The sequence below is a fragment of the Apteryx rowi genome, unplaced genomic scaffold (genome assembly GCF_003343035.1).
Source record: "Apteryx rowi isolate R43461 unplaced genomic scaffold, aptRow1 scaffold_8, whole genome shotgun sequence".
Taxonomy (NCBI): domain Eukaryota; kingdom Metazoa; phylum Chordata; class Aves; order Apterygiformes; family Apterygidae; genus Apteryx; species Apteryx rowi.
The window spans coordinates 632,314-654,919 of NW_020451093.1; the positions used below are offsets into that span (position 1 = coordinate 632,314).

Consider the following 22,606-nt stretch of genomic DNA (forward strand, 5'->3'; position numbering starts at 1 on the left):
TAACTTTCCTGCGTTTGGAGGCACGTTTTGGTTAATGAGCAGATACGTATACTGTGCACAGTAGCACGGAGAAGTACAGCCGATTTCAGCTTCCGACATTAACGGCGCTCCATCGCGAGCGGCCGATGAGCCGGGCGCTGGYGCCTAGCCGACGGCTTTCGGCTCTGCAGGGGCTCTCCCAAGGTGTGACAACCAGCGGATGGGCCACAAGACTTTATGAGCAATGGTTAATATAATTTTTATGCCTCCATGTTTGCTTGAGAAATAATGGACAATCAGATTAATGCAGTGTGTAAAACACACCATATAAACACACCTCCTGCCCTTTATTGCTCTGTATCAGCCCCATTACCACACACCATGTCACTTATTGATGAAAAATGGTTGATACACAGGATATCACATTTCCTTTACTCCTCAGGAACAGCTATATACTTAAAGCCAAACCGGCCATTGATGGTGCCATTCAGASTTGTTTATTTGTGCCGATGGTGGTCCAAATAGCTAGAAGTCTTTTTGATTTTTGGACCTGTACATTACCCAAAGCTCTAATTCTGCCAAAGAAGGGCAGATTACTAAACTCTTAATCATAAACTTAACCTTAAAAATTATTCTGGTGGGATTAAAACACGTACTTATAATGAGGTATACATTTAACTGCCTTATTGAAGGAGTGGGTTTAATCTTTTGTTAAATATTTTCCTGAATTAGAATCCAAGTTTCCTGGACTCTTTAAGACTGAAAAATGACAGAGCCTGCAGGTTTAAGGTAAATTTTATCATATATGTAACATCTTTGCTACAGGCCACTGTAGGTCAATTTTTATATCTACATTTTTATTATTTCATGTATTTTAATGATATTAATTCATATTGGGGAAGAAGCCAAAGTAAAACTTTATAGACTAAATGGTTTTGTTTTGCTGTGGATTTCTGTGTGGTTATTATATTAATACACCTTTATCAGAGTCTCTTCTGAGTTACTGTTTTATTTAGRAAACAGAATTTAATATGTCTTTGTTCCCTTTTTACTTCTCTGATCCTTTCTTGATATATTTACTTTAGTCACCGAGTGTCTTGTTCTTGCTTCTTCAGGTTAAAATTTCATTAAGGTTCTTTTGCTCTTGTGCTGTCTGCAGTACACCGGGAACATATTTCAGACTTAATAATGTTCATACCAGAACACTGTCATAAAGGGGGATAATAGAGTTGCTTGGTGCCAAGGCTGCTATTTTGATGTTTTGGGTACCTTGATAATCCCTCCTATGTCATATGGTTCTGCTAAAGTACCTGGATTAATGCTCTGCTGATTTAAATAGATGCCTTGGAAGTGTTCAGTTCTAGGGCATAATTTCCTTTACTAGTTCATCACAACTTCATACTGGTGACCTTCAAAGTCATAGTGCAAATTTATTTTCTTTCAGATTCTTCCTGCGAAAAAGCAATGACCCTGGGAAGCAGAAGCCACTGGAAAATGTTGTGAAGGGTAATATGAGAGCCCTAGTTTTCACAAAATCTTAATTTTGGAGTATTGCTTCCCCTTATTGTTGTGTGGAAGCCCAGAATTCTGAATATTCTGAACTGACATTTAAAATTCTGTATACACATATACAGTATATGTAAAGGACATAAAATGAGCGTTCCAGCAGGTCTCTTGAATTTCCATGGCTATAAAACACTTGTTCTTTCATACAGACTGATATTATTGATAGAAGGGTTTAACAAGAAAACATCTCTGTTTGGCTACAGAGGCACAAAGAAAACAAGAAATCTTTCAGAGTACTTCGGACGTATCTTTCATTAACAGATCTTATGTGCCACCATAGCACGGGTCTACGGTGAGAGAGACCTCTGCCTACACTGCAAGAGGTTAGAAATACATCCCTCTGAAGAGAGTGACAGTCTGGACAGGACGAATAAGCACCTCCGCGACACGAATGCAGAGACTATTTATGTGTAAGCCTTTGCTTGGGTCAGGTATCCTCAGCAAGAGTCCTAGATGACTCCTGGGATATTACAAATACCCTGAACCAAAAACTTACCTGAACAATAAACATGGCTATGTGGTGAAATTCGCCCCGGCCTCCCTGTTTCACTGGGACAGTCATGAAGAACTTACTGCCGTCCTTGGAGAAAACGGGTTCTTCATTCTACAAACAGAAGATTGTGTTAGTCTGCCACATCTTCCGATAAACTTTTAACAGAACATCAGCCTGGGGTTTTGGTCTACTTGGTTTTGGCACTTCCCATCCTCATAAGACAAACAGAAAAGTCCGTAGACTTTAAATATATTTTGCTAAGATTAATAAAAATGTGGTTCATGTCAGTATCCACCATGGCTGAACCTTGTCCCAAAGCAAGGGCACAGCCTTTGCAAAAGCAACCCTTCCCTGGAAGGGCTGGTGGCCTCACCCCTGACACAGCTGGGACCTTCCGGGTTACACTCTTTTACAAGCATACGATTAATGAGAGAAATAAGTCCTACTACTGATGAGGACAAAAAAATGTTTCCACGGCCTTGACTCAGCAAAACTTCATTAAGTACATGCTTAAGACTCATTAGTTTTGATAATGTTGTATGCACAACAAGTTACAAGCACATTYAGGCGCTTTTCTGAACCATGGTCTTACCATAAATTGTAGCCTGATGTGATACCATCTCTCCAAGTCCAATTTTGCACAGAAATATTATAGGAAAACTGCTTGCTATAAAAGCACAGATTTTTAAAAATGATTTCTCATTTGCTCATTGCAAAATGAAGCCTGAAATGTATTTTAAACAGAACGTGTTTCATCCATTTACTGGATAGCTCTTCTGAACCTATGAAAATGGAACCATTTGCTGATATATTAGTTCAACATATCGTTCTGGGTATGAACTTAGTAATATTATTGCTTTGCATTCCAGTTGTAGCCTATGTGACCTCTGATCTTTGTACTCCTTTGGGTTTAATTCAATGAGGTTATTTTTTAATCAGAAAAAATCAGCAGAGTATATAGGACATGCTTGGAATGGGATTTGTCTGACCTGTCTTTAACCATCTAAGAGTAAGGCAGTTAATCAGCAAGTCATCTAAGGTGCTTGCTTTACTTAACACAGAGAGATTGGAAATGAAAGAGAACATTGCCTCTGAAACCCAGACAGGAGTCTCACATCCCTGGGCTGGATCATCCTCTGCAAATGTGCATCTCCTTCCACCAGCTATACAGACAGTCAGATAAGAGAATGCCTTGTGCGTGAAGTTAAGTGACAGGATTCCCCCTACTAGAGAAATGAGCTGCCATCTGAATGTTTTCACAGTCACTTTTATAACCCTCAGATGTTAAATGAATTTAGGATCCTAAAAAGTAGTCAGTTTTAAAAGTAACAGATTTTTAATAGCTTATAAAATACCATATAATTAAATAAAAACGATAACGAAGCAGCTATGCATTACATACTGGAAATAGCATTTATACCATACCTGTTTAGGAAGCCACACATCTGACTGCATCTCGTATTTCTAAAAGAGAAAAATTTAATTTTATGGAATAGCTATAGACCAAAAGTATTTCTCACATTCAGTAAAAGGTCTTTTGCTATTTTGTGTTTTTTCCTACTGTGTTATACTCTTCACATAGCTTCACTGACATTTACATTGAAATAAATGATAATTTAATTACAAAGTCAGCTGCTTTATTCTGAGTTTTTGGTAGAAAACCACAGGGGATCTAAGAATGCCTTTTTCAGTCCTTTCTGATTAGCTTTTACCTCCAGGCATCATCTGACAACTGGGCATTTTAGGTCCTTCATCAACACTGGGCAAATAGCCAGCATCTCCCAGTCCTTTTCAAATCACAATCCCTTGTTTTAATGGGTAGTAATGTGGCATTAGTGAAGAGAAAAAAATGCAAACAACATATTGTTTTGTATTGGCCACAACTATATTCCACATCATGCCAAAAACCATGCACATTATTGAAAAAAAAATGTAGAGCATATGCCGACTGTTGTAAATTGTCGCAGTCGCACTGAAGTCATGAAAATTTATTAGCTATAGAAGCACTTGTACAAATATTATCTAAAAACTGAAGAATCAGTATCTACTAGAATAGTGTTCTTAAAAAGTACATTTTAGAATTGAAAACACGTGCAAAAAGGATAAAAAAATTAGGTATTCAGTTGAAATCCAATAGCATGATATAACATTAATTTCTCACAGTCTGGCCTTTTCTCACCGATTCCTGAATTCAGAGCACCACCTCATGCCAGTGGATGCGGCGCAGGAACCTCCCGGGGCTACACACAGGGACCGGAGGTGTGCTTAKGACGGCAGCACTGCATCACTACCTTTTCTCACGTACCTACAAGGTCCTTCTCTGCCCTTTATTTCTGCTGGAGTGGAATTTCACAGTCCCCCTCTCTCACATGATGTCCTGGATTACAGCTCCCTGGACACCTATATTTTACCTTTGGGTGAGTCCAACTGACCTTGGAGCACATACGGGTCTCCTTTCAGAAGTGACTGCTCACAGTGATTCCTGACTGATTGCTTTTAAAAAAAAAGGCATAAGGCTTGCAGGAACTAGGTACGAAGTGACTGAACCAACACATTTCCATGTTTACAATCTTAATCCATAGTTTGGGGCTTATTCTCTATTTCTGAGTCAGGAAAACCAAGTGGCACTATCTGCAGCGTATCTTCTCTACTTAGGTATACCTCAATCATATAAGCAGACAAGATCAGAAAGGGTCCCAACTCTTTAACATGATTGACTTCCATAGCAGACACTGATGGGAGCCTTTTGACTCAAATACCAAACTTAGACCTGAATTAATCTCTTATCACTATTTCAACTTCCAGATTATACCTTCTATTGTGGAGCATTTGTTGGTACTGATATTAATATGTATAGATAACATTTACATTTTTAGCTAGTTCTGGGAAGACACCATGACTCAGAATGGGAAGGTGGCCAACTGTATTCAAGATGCAAGACTGACTGTGGAAATGGAGAGATGTAACACAGGAGTGCCAAAGTCGAAGTCTGGGACAAAAGATGGGATGTGGCAGGATTCAACTGGAAAAATGTATTTAAGCTTGGCTTATTCCGAAAACTTGAAATATCCTTATTGCCTGTACATTTTAATTTTTTAAAAAATAGTATTTTCTTATGTTGTCGAATCTGCTCAGGTTACCAGAATTTTACATCTTTGCCTAAAATGTAAGCTGTGAAAGACAGAAAGATCTGAAATTTAACTCTGTAGGGGGAGGGAACGGAGACTAGACAGCTGAAAATATCCAAGGGAACATAAGCTTGTCCCTGGCCTAGCTCTATCCAAAGTACATGATGTTCAGCAACTGCAGTTTCCACTGAAGTTAATGAGTGAACAAAGCTTGGTAATTCTGAAAAAGTCACTCAACGTTACTAATTGCATGAAATCACTTCATGAGATTTGGAACTTTCTCACTTCGATTTCCTCCCTGTTGACTAATTACATTTAGCTTGCAACTATGACATCTGCAAACTGATTTCCTAAAATCTTCTTATGAATAAGAAAATAAGATGCCGAAAGAAACCTTGAAAACAGTGCTTAGGATGCAGTCCGACTTACCCTGCTGCAAGCCCCAGTCGTGGCTTCACAAACTGTGAGAATGGAGATATTCTGAGGTCTGTTCAGCCATCTCACCACAGCCTTGGTGTTGCTTATCCATTTCACCATGGTGATGTAATATTCCCTGAGGTAAACATTTGCAAACACAGTGGTCAGATCATTCCTATTTCATATCAGACCATTTAAAAAAAATATACTGTTGATCAAATGCTGAAGAAAAAAGTATGGATGCATTTGCATATTGTACATTGTACTGCATGAATATATCGGTACTGAGGGATGGGGAAAATAACCCCAAACGCCCAGCATCTGTGTCCCGGATGCCGCTACTAGGAAGGCTGAATCCTAGTGTGCTGTTTTGCTGGGAAATAAGTACTCCATCAGCAACTCTTCCGCAGCCGTTTGTAAAGCAAACTTCTCCAACTGCAAAACATGCATGCTACATGAGTCACATTCAGTATTGGTGCGTGTGAGCTTCCACGGAGTACCAGACAAATCGTCCGTCCCCAACGTTGCTGCCAAGCAAGGGGGCCTCCTTCCGCACGGCCTCCGGCGGCGTGGAGCATCTGCCCCCTCCTCCCGAAATGCTGCCAGACTGTCCAGCRGCGGCAGCGCAGAGGGAGACCTGTTGCGGCTTGTCATCCCGGCTCGGCTATTTGCTTCACGCCTCTGCCCCGGCAGCTGGCAGCAGCTTTCACAGTCCAGCTGAGCTGCGTGCAACGGCGGGCAAACCTGTCTGGCAACTCAGCCCCACTTTAAAACAAGGGTCGTAGCTTGCGTTTAATTAGGCTTTTAATGTAATACCGATGGAGATCTCATCACTCTTTGACAACACATATTTAATTATACATTCAAAAGACATCTTACTAGATCAAAGAGGCTAAGCAGTGCCAACTGCAAAGTTGTGTACAGCTCTGATGCTGCACACGAAGAGACAAGGAGAAAGCAGTTCACAGCGGCCTCAGTCACGGCGGCCTCAGTCTGGGGCCACATCTGAAGCACCCGGTAGAATAACCCAGTACGCACCACCTTCACTTTAGCTCTGAGAGTTGACTTTTAGTGAGATAAATACTTTCTAAATGTGGATACTAGAACAGAAACTAGAAATAGTGACTTTAGAGGTATATTCTAGGTCTACTATGTACATTTTTTGCTTAACAAGCTTTTTAACATATCAAGAAGCAAAAACACGTGCCAAAATAACACAAGATCCAACACAAGACCTGGTGACATAGCCAACAAAGCAAGGATCCAAATTGTGCAACATCAGATTTCAGGTAATGGGTCCCCTGTACTAGGATTCAAGAAACAAGGGCTGGAGAACAACTCCCTTTGCAGTCGTGCCTCAGCCCAAAAGCGCTGCTGCTGCTGTGCAGAAGCCCAAAGGTAGCCAAAAGGAAATGTTCAAAACATGTTCATCAGAGCTGCCCCCTCTGCCAGTACTTAGGCACCCACAGAAGCCACAGACCCCAGAGCCTGCATTACCCCAAATTCTGAGCCTTCGATAGAAGTCTTGATAGAACCAAACGCTGTAAAATATAGACTGAGCTTTTCCATTCAAAAAGGTCTGTAATGAGGAATGGAAGTGGGAGATTTAATCATTCAGACTCCAGGTGATATAGTAATTAATAGTCCAAATCAAGCCATAACATTATCTTCCATCACTGACATAAACTGCCAGATCACTGAAGTGAAAAAGAAAGATCATTTAAAAATTCCTTTTTCTCCCCTTCCATCAACTATGCAAAAAATCTGTTCAAATTCCACTGCATTATGACTTACCAGGAGTGTAGTACAGTATACCTATGTAGTAACACGTATCCTTCTGAAATTAATTTAAAGTAAGATTATTTTGTAATTCACAATTTTGTAGTTAACCAACTTTTTTATATATACATGCAGTGTATATACACACCCACAGTGTAGTAGTGTTGTTGTAGGTCAACAGACACAACCTAGTCAAAGTTTGTAGAAAAAAATAATAGGTTTTCTTAGACTGACTGATACAGTTGGATAAAAATAGACAAGCCTTCAGGGCAAAAACTCTGCTAAATCTGACRAAGGTGCTTTCAGTTTGTGCCTCCAAACTTATTTGGTTTTTTTTTGCAACTAATCTACTGTTCTAATAAAGAGAATTAACTCTTTTTCTCTCTCCCTCCAGACCCAAGTACACAAATGTACTGGAATTACTGAAGTCACTGCATCTGTACAAACACTAAGTTTTCTCACAACATCATTGTAAAGAGGAAAGAGTATGATTGCTTTCTGGATGAAGAGCTAAAGCAAGATACTGAATAAAAATTTACACTCATTTTAGACCCCCAGTTTGAGACCCATTTACTCGGTACTCTGTGGCACTTGACATGTTCAGAGCACAACTTCCATCTTCGCTCAGGAACACTTCTTCAGTCAGACTGCGGATTAACATACATCACAGCGAAAGAATAAGGAACACGCAATTACTGATCACCTGTGAAATGGTTAGTTTAAACTCACTGTATTACATATGGGCTCTGCGGGAGACACGGAATCCACTTTTAGCATTCAGTTGACTTAATTATGAGATGACCTTTCTCTCTTGCTGTGGCCAGTGTCATTCAAGTTATGTCTCCCGACCCCACTCCCAACGTCCTTCTTCCTAGTCTTTGTGTAGCTGGCTCCACGTTTCTCCTTACTGATCTCGTTTCTCACATGAGGGCCACTATAAAACGTCTCAAGGGAACCATAAAACCTGCTCATCGATACCTGTCTTCTCTATCCCCACCACCTCTCCCAGGGTTCCCACCAAGCCACTGACTCCCAAGAAAACCTTACTGCACTCACTGCCTCATAGGCCTGTCTCTTTGTTTTCAGCCAGTCCCAGCTTCCTTTCTCCATCCTACCATGGTCAGATCAAGTTTTTCATCTCAGTCTTTTAAGGACCTCTTACATCTCATTTGCTCTAGGTTTTGTTCTTTCTGAATTCAAAAGTTAGGTTTCTTCTTCACTCTGTATAAGTGTATATGGAAAATACTGAAAACACAGAAAAGACATTCTCCTTCCACAGAACCCTGCAACCAGTCAATACTGAGGGAGCTTGCAAGTGACTCACTTTATTCTAAGTTGGATTAAACCAGGCAATGCATAAAAACAAGAGTTTCACAGCTTCTTCACAAGACAGAGACATACTTCTAATTCCACATTTGATTTTTAAATGGGTTGCTTGGCTTCAGATTGGCCTGTGGCAATTTAATAAAGTGATCAGTACAGTGCAGGTGCTGCTTTCCCATAGGCCTGTGAACCAGGAACATGAAATGTGTGCAGCCAGCTCCATAGGTGGAGCTGGAACATCTCACACCTGCTGGGGAGGTGCTGCACACTGAGGTATCACATCTTGGGGCGAGTGAGAAAAGTGTCTCCTGATGTAGCTGCTGAGAACCAAATATATCTCTCCTGAGTTTACAGCAATGAATTTTTTTTCAAAGACTTGGTGAAACCAGGACTCATTTATATGATGCTGGTAAAAGGCATATGTTTGTGATCAAAGGTGTTTATTACCCTTTGCCAAACTTAAAAGCCCCAAATTTTTATATGTACCTTTCTTATAGAAAATTTTCCTTTATTTTGATTATCTCAATTGATACACAGTTCTGTGGAGGTGTTTTAACAGTTTGCTAACTGCTGATTCATCATCATTTAAGAACATTCCGCATACCTTTTTTCACATGTGAGTTTTGGGATGCTTGTGAATGGAAAGATATATGCATACCTCACCGGACATTATTTTAAGTGCTTAACAAGGTCAAGAGAGACAAAAAGCTGAACAATGAAAAGAGAATTGCATTGCATTGCACTGGAAGCACAGTTACATTCATAATCTAAATTTTTCTTAGATTTGAAATAGATTAGCAAGAGGGTTGAAGAACAGTTTTAAATTTTAAAATAAGAAACTGCTTGAGAAAAAAAAAAAAGAGTCAAATTTTGCAACTTTATACCACTTCCTATAATGGAGACATTTTACTCTAATTTAAAACTAATGAGCTGATTGTGAAACAAATATGCTTATCAGAATAGCTGGAAGACATTTAACATTTAAAGCAATGGAACAAAGAACCTTACTTTTGTTGATAGTATTAATAGATTTGGATTTGGACGAATAAATACAACAGGGGTTATCTTAAGAAGCCCAAACTACTATGTTCCACTAGTGCGCTGGCAGGTTGCCATTCGTGAAGGTAAACACCAGAAACTTGCCCCTTGCACAATGCTCTGGAATATTTATCAYATCCTTAAATTATTTATATCATTGCATATTAAAAAGTGTAACACAATTTACAGCTACTAAAAGGAAGTTTCATTAACAGAGAGATAACATGCAGAACTTAATAGAAATAAAGACATGACCTGCAAGGTAACTAAGATAACCACAGTTTGTTGGTATTTTTGCATACTGACCTTATCCTATACCATGTGCATACGCACTGTTGGATGCCCTGCACACTTGCTCCGTGACTCGGAAGCAGAGGCACTGTGGTGGGGAGGATTGCAGGGAGCCCACGAGCGCAGGCTCCAGCACGAAGGGGGACGATTGCCCACAGGAGATCAGAGCAGGATGGCTGTGTCCAACTGAGCCTGGAAAAGCTCCCTGGGCACAGATTTCTCCAACCCTCTGGAGAGCGTGTTCCAGCAGTTCACTTTCCTCCCAGTGAAAATTGCTTTCCTCCCGTCCCACCTGAACTTCTCAGGTTGCAACTTGTGGCCATCGTGCCTTGTGACAGCCCCTGCCACCACCACGGAAAAGCCCTCATCTCACAGACTGCAGGCCCTGGCCACAACCACCTCAGCAGCCCCCTGACGGACTTTCATTGTCCCCCTTGAAGAGGGGTCCCCACACCCTGGGGGACCTTAGGGTGCCACGGAGGGGGGCAGAGCAACCTCCCTCACCCTGCTGGCCAYGCTCCTCCTGTGCAGCCCAGCATGCCGTCCCCTTGGCCGTGATGAGAGCGCACTGGTGTGTTGTGTCCTACCACAACCACACTATGCGGGAAAGTTTCAGCAAAATAAAGTTGGTGATGACATTTTTACCCTGCACTGCTTTGGCTGAATATATTACAACCATTCACTATAAGGTGTGATAGTGAATTAATCCTTCACATGAACCTTGAGAGGTAAGTACTGTTACTGCAAATTTACAGAAGATGAGAGTAACAGAAGCTTGAAAGAATAGACTAGACATAGCACATCTAAGAAAAGCCGGAAACAAAACCCTGTTTCCTTAATACCAAATCTTTTGCTTTAGGGTCCCCCCAATCTTTCCCATCTCCAGTTAGAATCAAATAAGTTTGCTATTCCAAAGAAAGCTCAGATAAACTAATGAGAAAGACTAATGAGAAAGAAACTGTAGTACAAAATCATGTTTGTCACTGAAGAAAAAAATGATCTAATTGTGCACATGGAATAGAAATATAGAGGAGAAAAACAGTAATTTCATAAAATATAACTAAATGCTTAAAGGAAGACTGTCAGTCTTCTTGCAGCATTAACAGTGCACAGTAGCTGGTAAGTTTATCCAAGGAATAAAACCTTCAGGGGTAAATCTGCAAATGTTATTGCTCTCTCTGCATCAGAATAACCTGAGCAGAACTGGGGGAATGTTTCCAAGCACCCTTATGGAGCCCCGCAAGCAGTAAGTGGAGGTGGAGCATTGCATTGACTCAAGTCCTGTGTCAAGTTCCCAGACGCCCTAAGGGTCAGAGGAGCAGTTTTCCATCCTCAAAGGTCCTGCACTGCACTCGATTTGGGCAGAGGCGAGAATCTGAATGTTTGTTTATAGGGTTATAAATAAAGCTTGGCAGAAGTCCCGTTCCCTACCCAGCTGCATGGTTTCTCTGCCTAAGAGTGGATCTCTCCCATAATACCAGTTGGCTATGACTTGTGCAACATGTATTTCCAAAACGTTTCTACCCTGAAATAGCCATAAAACTATACTGGAGAGTGGCCCATTCCAGTTAATTCTGAAAGACTCCCATTGGCTATTGACCAGGAAGTCCATAATGAATTAATTACAACGGAACTGAACAAAACCTGATTGCTAAAAGTAGCTACTACTACTTTTTTTAAAAAAGCTAATGCTTAAAAAAACCCCTCACAATCATTACAGGCACCTCCAAAGATTTCCACTCTAGAAAGGCCTGGTCAAAGATCATTCCTCCTACCTGTCTATATTTTACATGCAATTACATAGACTGGTGACCAGTGTGATGATGTTGTGATAATTCTGCAAATCCAGAGTCAGAACACAAAATTCACAGTATACTTGGCTCACATCTATTCAAGTTTTCTAAATTTTATAGCAAGGACGTTATATCTTAATATGTAAAATTAAAATGAAACCAGATTTTTTCCAGGGTTAAACAGTTTTTACTCTGGCTTCTATGACACAGCAGGAAAACAGAATTTTTAAGATATGTAACTGAAAAACAAAGAGAGCAGAGAAAGGGAATATTATTTCAATTAAACTGTAGAGTATCTTTATCAAGGACTCAAAAATCAAGGGATAGCACCCCTCTAGGCTCACACAAGAAATTCCATGAATTCAGCCACTGCTAGCCTTCAGGTTCAGGATGGAAAAAAGATTTTAAGATATCAATATTCATTCATTTGATGCTACTCTTATCTGCAACCTGTTAGGGAGTAAGAATGAATCTGAAAAATCTAGAGTGAAATCATCACATTTCCAAGATGATTTTTTTTTCCTTGGGAAATGACATGTTGCTTTTTCATTTCACTTTTTCATATCTTCTGATATTTAAAGGACAATTTCAATGCCGTTTGTTTAAGAGAGTGAAGATGCTAATCTTGGTGKCAGGGAATCTCTTTTGGAGCTTATACTAGCAGTTCAATTAATGAAGGGTTAGCAAACAGCAGATTTTATTATGTTTTTCAATAGAGGCCCATCAACAGAAAGAAAATATTTCAAAAAGCACAATTCATTTAAAATCATTCCTTTCACCAACACAATCAGTACGTATTGCTGCTGACATCAATAATTACAAGGCATGACTCGCTACTAAATTATGCCTGCAGTAAATTAGTGTACCTCAATTTGTGTAGAAGGGAGGTAGGCCAGCTAAAAATTGGGAGCAATAGTTGTGAATCAGTGCCCACTGGTAACATCATGACTGTTTTGAGTACAATTACTGTAAAATCTTTTGAGTTTTGTAGGAACTGCAAAACTAAAAACCTATGCTCTGATTTTTTTTCAGCTAGAGGTAGCTTAATGGTTGCCAATCTTATTTACTTCTTTTTTTTCCCCCATCTAAAAATGCCAGGAAAAAAGAGATGAAGTGGAACTTCCCTGGCCCTTAGAAGGAAGCCAGATTTGGACTGTAGCAACTGTTTGATAATGTGAATTTATATTACATAACAATTTAGGACCAGAATTGAAGATCATTAGTGTGAACTGAAACCACAAAGGGAATTTAACCAAGAAGACTTTAATTATACAGACTGGAATATGCGTAAGAGAATGGAATGGAAATTTTCTCAYCCTTAAAAAGAAGTTTCAAGCCCTTCACAGGAGAACAGGCAAGAGGGAGCTCAGCTCAGCTTTAGTAAGAGAGTCAYTGCTTGCGGCCAGACATCCTTACGTTAGCCCCAAAGCCAAAGGGACTGTGAAATCAGCTCCTCAGCTGCGAGGCACAGGGTTTCTCATGAAAATCTCACTATCAAGCACAGATGTATCCCAGCACTTGTTACTGTCGTTGACCTGGTGGGATCACATTTCACCCTCTGCAACCTCAGTGCATTTTGTCAGCTGCGGGCAGAAACTAAACTTTCCATAATTTTTTTGATTCAAAAAGTTCGTAATATTCCTGTCTAAACTACAGGATTGAAATGTTTTCTATATTTGTAATACTCCTATGTTCTGTAATTTTATTACAGAAAGTGAAAGCAACAAGCGGGCACATAGCAAATAAATGCAAGAAGTGAATGCCATAGCAACTTCAAAATAAGGGCAGTGCTCAGACTCCTTTACCATAGCTGAAGATCTTTTGTTCAATGTATTTCAGGTAAATTTGAGCTTCATAGGACATCAGAAATAAGCAAATTCCAGATCTCTGAGATTTCTGCTAAGAACATCAAACCCACAGAGCTGTATTTTATTTTTCATACGTATGTTCAGCCACAGGGACAGAGATCAAGTGCATTCTAGTCAAATATAAGTGTTTTGCTGACGTATAAATGCAAAGATTAGCCTCAAAGACTATCAAGTTAATTAAACATGAGTTTCACAAAACAATGAAATTATATACCTTGATTTAAAGCTGTCAGGTGGCATCAGTTCCAGTGTATGTGCTGGTCCATACAGATTAACTACAAACAGCTTTACTGTTGGGTTTGTTTGACCTGCCTTTGAAAAAAAGGAAAACAGGAGCTTTAGAGACACTGAAACAGTGACAGCTAAATAGGTTCACTCATTAACATAATTCAGTATGCTTATAATAACGAAAAAGCTCTTACAGAAATTTTAAAAATGAATTTCATGGACATACAAATTACACCTCTAAAAATATGAAGCATTAGTGGAATGATTCTCTCACGTAGCCCTTTACGGATGACAGATTTCCCTGTGCAGAGCAAGGGACCGACGCTAGCAGGGGTTTGGTCCTGTCCAGTAAAGCCAGCCGCAAAACCAGGCAGGCCAGCTCCAAGAGAAACAAAACGCCTCTTGTTGCTAGAAGGGGAGGAAAATAGGTGTTTGATATAAATAGACTGGAAAAAGTCTGATAAATCCCAAGGATCTCTAGGAAGCTAGGACTCCTGCTTTCCTGGTAACAGGGCTCAAGCCGGGAGGGGGTTTTTGAGATGAAAGAGCAAGGGCTGGCAGTAGAAAGCTAAGGCTCTGCAGGGTGGGCAAGGAGACGCTACAAGCCCCATATTGCTGTCCCAGCCCTATCACACCCAAGCTTGTTTCCAGTGTAAATCACAGCAACGCTCTCTATATAGAGAGTCTTTGGGATATGGGGGATAAGGAGTGTGTCTTTAAAAGGGGGTTGACTTTTTCTTAGCACTGGACAATTGGAAGGAGAAGATATAATCACCGGTCCTACGGATTTAGTTATTACAAACTACAAAGTCATACATCCGACTCTGCAGGGATATTTAGAAATGGAAAATGGCTTGGTTAACAAACTCTCACAAATTGCCTTTAGAAACTGGACTTACCTCAAAATATTGATAGTGTAAATGCTGCATCCACCCATTTCTGAGTGGTGTGGGGAAAAAGACAGCATTATTTGCCTTTTTTCACTAGTGCTAAGCAAAACTTTGAAAATGGATTTGACTAAACCCCTGGAAYTTATTTTTGTTTATAAACATTGTTGAACTTGCCCTTGCTCTTCCAAACGCATCCTCTGGATGAAAACAGCTGAYACAAATGTAAAAAGGAGGAAGAAAACCACTGAAAGACCAGGCTGTAGGACACGAATGCAATCTCCTCATATCCTTTGAACCTTATGCTGCAGAGCGGTAACCAGGTACGCTCCCCACGATGCCTCTCGTGAGTGATTACCATCCTGCAGAGAGAAACGCTAAAGCACRTCTTCAGAGCCGGCATGGCCAGATCCATCCTAACAGCTCCACCAGAAGCCCTGGACACCGAGCGCAGCCCCCAGCCCCGCGACCCCCAGCCCTGGTGCAGAAGGGGCACAGGTTTGCTGTGGCACGTGCCACACCATCTTTCCTACTAGAAGTCATAGACAAACTAATTCTTAATGGCATGAAAATACATATGGTGCTTTACATTTCCATGGCATGGCGCAAAAGTTAGGGGCAGTTTTGAGATGTGGTATTGGGTACTCAGAATGGGGCCAGAGCTGGAGTCTACTGTCAACTGTAGCTCTGCTCCCTTGGGCAAGACCTGACAACTACCCAAGGTAGTTCACAAACACATCTGGCTTTCAGTTTTTTTAATCATAGTTGCAATTTTCTCCCATGGTTTCATTCTATAATAAAGACCAAAACTTTTTTCATCTCTGTTGCCATACCACAAGCTTCATTACCAATTAATGATGTTTAACGGGTAGCTAAATTGGCATTAAACGGAGACATTAAATAAAGATAATGTTTTTTCATTAATGAGATTACTGAAATAGTATTGCGCATCAGTTTTGTGCTGAATTGCTAATGAATAGAATTTCTCATTTCTTGTTTACAAAGTTTATTTTTTAAAATATTCCTTATTTTTTCTTTGCTCTGCCACTAAAGGCCTTATGCCAATGAAAGTATGTAAACTACCTCTGAAAATGCTATTACTTCATTATTTCATAGTATTATTTCATAGCACATTTTACATTTATTATTGTTTCATAGGACCTATGATGGTCTCACTTTGCTCCCATTAAGAATAAAGGCTCATCTCCYGAAAGTGGCAGTAACAACAGGGTAATAATAATATTTCCTAAAGCCCCTAATGAACTTCTCTTGAAACATCAAAGGAGTACCAGGTTTAAGAACCCGCATATACTGCCAGAAAGGAAGTTAGGCACTTTTGAAATTTATATCCAAAATATCTCATTTATAYAGCCTGAAACACCGTTCAAGGTTTTAACCGTGAACTCAGGTTCAGTTATAAACACCGAACTTCGGTGCAGCTATATATATATTCATATTTAGCTTTGTGGCATTTCAGTACGTACGACATCTTTTGCCTCAAAGAGCCCTCTGGTCATATTTCTGCATACGTGCGTGTTACGTAGTGTTATACCCCTCCGTACTGAAAGGACGCCTTTGAGGCACGTTTGCGAGCGAGAGAGCCCGGCTAGCTGCTCACTACCAGAAATGCGGCACGGTTGCTTTGAAGCTAATGAGGTTCCACTGGTAGAGGACAAAAGAACTTACTATGTATTTTGTATAGTGCTCCACTCCTCACCTAGTTTGTATTTYGAGGTTACACAATGCATGCAAGGTCTGGATAAACTGGTAAGTTGGAAGATAATACCAGCTGTGCAGCTCAACACATAAATGATACTTTGGGAAAAAGCTAATCGGAAACTCCCCAGAAAATGATAAACGATTTCAGACATTATCCCTGTCTGGGCTGTTCTGTCGCTTTCCAACACAAATCTAAAAAYCCTTATCTAAATGCTCTGAAGCTCAGGGGGGGTTTGATTTTTTTTCATTTTCATGACCAGGAAAAGATTTTACCGTGACTTTTTTTTATTGGAGCCATGTCTTTCACGTTTATTAATAACAGCATAATTTATTGAGCTGTGATTGCATTCCACCCATCTCTATAACTGCAAGGGAACACGCCCTGCAGTCTGCACACAGCGCGCACCTCCAGCGCAGCGGCGACCTCATCTCTTTTTTCCGTGCACTCCTCCAAACATTTTACTCTTCTTGCAGAAGGAGTGGATTTTATCACATCATATACCAGTGATGAAACTACTGTGAACCAGCTGCTTGTTGCTCCCTAACTAGGTAGTTTCCTTCCAGAAAAAGGTTTTAAAGTCTACCAAAAAAAACCCAGAATAAAACATAATTCATATTTACTAAAAAGCAACATGAACAAAATCAGCCCCTGTTACTCTCTAGAAATTCTTCTCCCAAATGGTTGACTACTATCACTGAACAACGAAGGGGAGCTGGGGACTGCGCTCACACTCATCTTACCTTAGGGTAGGGATACTGCTTTCCTTTCGGGTACAGACCTCCGGTAAACCGAGGAATAACCATGTTTGGTACCAGAGAGTCATTTATTGTCAGGAATGCCAGCCTCTCTCCGTCTGGAGACCACCAGTGGGCAATGTGAGAATGAAGAAGTTCCTCTGCAAAATTAGATATATTTAGGGTCCATAAAAATGCTATCACATAGTTTCCAATTTATTTAATTGGCACCGATTTGGTCTTTCTGTGCCTACTTGAAATGCSTCTGTTGTAATTTTACCGTAATTTCAAATTATCCTGGGTTGAATGTTTGAATAACAAGGCATGTCGAAAGACCAAACTTTAAAGCATCTTACTCGGACAATACTTTCACTGACGTCAATAAATCATCTAAATGCAAAGGATGATTGTAACTGCCATATGTTTAGTTCTATTGCAGGCCATTAAAAGAGTTTAATTAATTTTTAAATGATTTGCACCATTTTAATGGAAAAGAGATTTTTTTAGGATTACCAGGCCATTTTTTTCATATGAAATTTTTGTGTACCGGATTTCTCTGAGCTGTGGCAGTTGGCGATACGCAGATACTGACACTGTGATTATTTATGTAAAAGAGAAATTCCAATGATGATTACAAGAGGGTTTTCTTATGGTGTGAATGTAGAAGAGAACAATATAAATCATAATGCCCTGCACAGATTTCTAATAGAAATTGCAGGCAAGTATTTCTGTCAAGAGGCAAAAGAAAAAATGAAAGTATGGAATGAAATTAGTTGAAATATTCATTGTGAATAAATGGTCTGAACAGAGCTGCAAGAAATATTCCAAGGAAAAATGTAATCATTTTTGGAGTGAAATATTTTGGCTTTCTTTTCTCAGTCTGATGTTCAGCTTTAATTCTTAGAAAGGTTAATGTTTCTGCAATCTAACTTTTCTAGAATCAAAACAAAATATTTTATTTTGATCCAAGCTTTGTTTCATTTCCAAATGAAAGTCATTATCCAAGATGTCACACTGATGATTGTTTTCTCACATTCATTGTAGTTCATAATGGAAAGAAACAAAACAGAAACAACCACAGAAGCAGCCTCCAAACTGTGGGAACTGCAAAAAAAGTAGTTCCTGACCAATTCTAAATACCACCTGATGGGGTCTTTTGCCTTCCACTTGTGAAAGGATTTGAATTTTTCTGTTATGTTTTATATATTTACTTATTTGGTGAACATTTTGTATTCATATTTGAAGAATTTGTCTGGAAGCGAACTGAGAATGATATACTAACTGGAGCTGAGGCCTGATCTTGCATACCTAATGTAAGAGCCTACCTACAAATAGTACTTAAATTGTCAATGGAGAGAGATATGGGTCTCTCCAGAACGCAAATCAGATCTTGAAAGGTTTGAAGTGGCTGAAGGGGTTGAAGTGTGTAAGGTTAGGTGTAATGAAGCTGGGGCTTATATTCAAAGTCATATATTCTGAGTCATGCTTCTGCCCACTGACTAGGTAACTAAAACCTTTTACACAGGAGAACAGCAGAGAACAAATGGTGAATACCAGACAGCAAAAAGCACACAAAGAAAAGCTATGTCCAAGTTCTTGTGTAATAAGTCTTGCTAATAAAAGAACTCWCGCAAATGGGAAAAGACAACAAATGAGGTCAAAACGAGGAACAGTTCTGAATTCCCCTATATGTCTGCTAACTTAATTTGGACAACATGCAACCTGCTCCTCTTCTGATGCTATTAAAAATGTTTCAGTTTTATCTACTGAATGTAGAGGACTGCTCTGAATTAAACAATGGTTAACCAGGAAAAAGCAGTATAGACACAGACTGTGGTCTTAAAATTGTGTACAGACAGAATTCCCTTTTACCCTGACCATAAATAAATAAATAAATAAATAAATAAATAAAATGGAACGGAGCCCACGGATTGCCTTCCTGAGCAATAACCTCATCCCTGGGATGCCAGGAGAGTTCTCTGAAAGACAGGAAATGCAACAGCTCTTTSGGCCAGGGATTAAAGGGCTTGAAAAAAAATGGGCAAAATGAGTTAAAGGCAGCTTTAAGACCCACATTACCAGGAATGTAGAGACAGGGAACAGGGAGAACAAACCGGGACAATAACTGGTGCAGAGGCAGAAGATGTTTGGATGAATGTCTCTGGCTTCCTTCTCAAAAAAGTAGAGGGTTATGGCCTTGTTGGAAATCAGCCAGGTATGAGACCTACATAGCCATATGTCCACACGCAAAAATCACCCGTGTGCATATGAATACAGCTCTGGGTTTTGCAGTTAATTAAACAAGTTCCGTGAAGTTACTTACATTAATTTGCAGTCATGTTAGATTTGAAGTGCATATAAAATACTATTCCATTGAGGAGATTCCTTTTGTCCTTAAGTTTTGAAATGTGCCAATACATTAAAACACTTCAAAGTATTAACAGAAACCACCAAAACCTTGGAATTAGGTATTTATCAAATACAGGCATTTATATGGCTATGAAATATAAACTATCATTCTAATTTCAGAGATCGTTTGGGGTGAGATCTTCTAARGTGCCAAAGTGAGCTATCTTGAAAGCAATGAGGTCTGGCTGGACCATTTCTACGGGCCSCACAGAAGTTTCTTGCCATGTCGTGTAACATTCCTAAAGGCACTCTGCCCTGGAAAACTCTGCAAACAAGAAGTTAGATACTTGAGGCAGCTGAATATTTTACATTGGGCTATTTGTCTATACAACTAAAAAGTCCAAGAATAGGAAGGATAACTGATATGTTGCGTATTAACGTAAAGATTTTGTACTGAATTGGATAATCTGCTCCCATTTTGTTGATTGTTATTATGTTAAATTATTATTAATTTTATTATTACGTTAAAAGTATTTCAGGTGCAGGGAGCAACATCCTGCGCAGAAGAAGGCTTCTGAAGCCAGAGTATGACCCAGAGGGAGCTGTGCTCCACTGCGTTTCGGCATTGCTTGCCAGCTACGGCAAGTTTTAAAGGAGTCTAGCCTAGATGCATTTAATCAAAGGCAGCAGCCACCACTGAGGAAAGCGTATGACACTTTCAGATCTCGAGAAACACTCAGCTGGATTCAAGCGTGTCCTTAAAGCTGAGCACAATCTTACTGCYTGCCTTGAGGGGCTGGAGTCCCTTGCGAGTCACACTAATGCACAGCAGACCAAACACCAGGGAGGGTGGAGGAGACACATGGCTATAAAAGAGTCGGGCTTCAGGTGATCTTTGATCACCTTTTGATACGCAGCCAGCAGTAAAGAAAGGAAACGTAGCCAATTCTTCTATGCTATGATTCTTCAGTGCCTTCATCTATTAGGGTGTTTTAACTGTGAAGAGTTTTATATCTGCACTGTTTTTCACACAAGCAATAAACTGAATTCTTCCTCTCCTTACATGTGCTGTAAATACCGAATAGTTGCAAAGGTATGAGTGCAGTTATTCTAGATAAGCAAAACATACAGGGCATTTAGCTCTATTTTAACAGTCCTATTTGACAGCTCTATTTGAAACGCTGGCCCCACTGATGTGAGTAGCAAAATTCTGCTGAATTCAATGCATCAAGATTTCACTACTGCAAAATTCTTTACATATTGCCTAGTGCTCATAATACAGTTGATTCAGTCTGGTTGAAAATATATTCCTCTTTCTCAGAAAATATCGTTATATGAAAACCAGCAGTCAATATAAACTATGAATAGATCCTAATGAAAGATTGCAAGGCAATCTTGCAAGAAAATGAGAGGACAAAAAGCAAAAACTACCTTAGATAGCATTTTTTGAAATGAACAGATTTCTACTGTTGGGTCTGTACAAGAACCTCTCATCTGTTTTAATGAACAGATATATTTGTCCGGCTTACCTTCATATAACCAGTCTGCAATTCCATTAAAAATAATTCCTTCTTTTCCGGAAGATGTCAGGCGCAATGAGCTACTCTTTACATCAGGCTGATAGTAGATGTTATTTTCAAAAATATAAATCTGGATAAAGTGAGAGGGGTAGAGAGAAAAAAGAACATTCTGGTAGATATAAATGCATGCTCAGCAACAAATACACCATTTCCTCAGGTTCAGAACAGTCTATAGAATAATTCATCATGAGTTTCCACTGACATTGTCTTCATATTTTCYTTTATTATCATTTTGGACAAACTAAGCAAACTTTTACTATTTGCTCCAGGCCAAATTCTGCCTTTGAAGTTGCTTCCCAAYTGAAATGTTTCTGTTCACTTTAGGAAACATTATCGATTCCTCGGATTCATATAGGAGCCAAGTTTCGTAACAGTTAAATAGATTACAAAATTTTCCATTAACCCTATTTTATCCAATAAAGTAATCTGCTTTTCTAGCTGTGAAATCAGACACAACTCTGCAAGTACATGCTAAACTGATCATAAACAGAAGTTACAGTTTTATATCACGGTGTGAGAACCTACTGAAAAAGTAAAAATAAGCAGCCGACTGCCGTTCACTTCTCTCAGTTTTCTGACGCTATTTCCGACTGCGACACCCAAGTGCTCTACCTCAAGCGTGCTATAAAAACGCCCTCTACTCTACTACAGAGCAGGATCCCCGAAGGGGCTACGCGGCCGCCTTTCTCCTGCCTCCCGGCGGCGGGACCCGCGCGCTGGGGACGCCTCGGCACGTGGCTCTGCGCCGGCGCTGGCTCTGCCGCTCGGGGTTAACAGGAAACGCGCAGYGGAGATACTAACCGACTAAACACAGACAGGCGCAAAAGGCAGCCCCACAGCTACTATCGTTTCCTGTAATAACGCCCTTCTTGATCGTTTCTGTGTCGGTCCTGCRTTCCCCAGTTTCATGAGGTGTCGCAGCTGGTGACCAGACTCTTATTTCAGCTACAGGCATCGCAGAGTTGGAGCCTTTTTCTAATTTAACAATAAACCAGAACGACATCTATATATGCGCTTACACAGACGAACAGTGCAATCAACCTAACATCAATGCTGCACACCAAAACTGATTCACACTGAGGAAAGCACAGGTAACAGCACTAGCGAAGCAAGGCACAGTCGAAATTTCTGTACCGCGACCTCATCAGTGTACACGGGGATACACACTCGCCRGGGCTGCTAACACAAAGTGAACGTATTTCCACCAAAGAGCATTTTAAAGCCGGGTCATTTATCATTCTCTCATACTTCTATGACAAATGAYTTATGGGAAAATACTTACCAGAGAACTAAGTATTATTATCACTATTACTGCTGTTCTCTCCTCTACTAAATTACCATTTGAAATAGATTTCCCTATGAGTCCCCAAACTAATGGCATTTCTAGATATTTAACAGTAGCCACTTCATGATTTCTACTGCATAAAGCAATA

General features: G+C 39.9%; 1 protein-coding gene across 3 annotated transcripts in view; it reads right to left on the reverse strand.

Moving 5' to 3' along the window:
• The window catches only part of DPP10 (dipeptidyl peptidase like 10), a 227,879-nt gene that overhangs the window by 31,438 nt on the left and 173,835 nt on the right, over positions 1–22,606 (reverse strand). For 2 of the 3 annotated variants that reach the window (XM_026089009.1, XM_026089011.1), the window contains 6 exons: positions 21,123–21,243; positions 17,251–17,405; positions 13,890–13,987; positions 5,596–5,719; positions 3,464–3,502; positions 2,042–2,149 (listed from right to left, as the gene is read on the reverse strand). In XM_026089009.1, coding sequence (XP_025944794.1) covers positions 2,042–2,149; positions 3,464–3,502; positions 5,596–5,719; positions 13,890–13,987; positions 17,251–17,405; positions 21,123–21,243 — 645 coding nt within the window. The remainder of the gene's footprint in view (positions 1–2,041; positions 2,150–3,463; positions 3,503–5,595; positions 5,720–13,889; positions 13,988–17,250; positions 17,406–21,122; positions 21,244–22,606) is intronic. The other variant, XM_026089010.1, reaches the window with a different exon arrangement.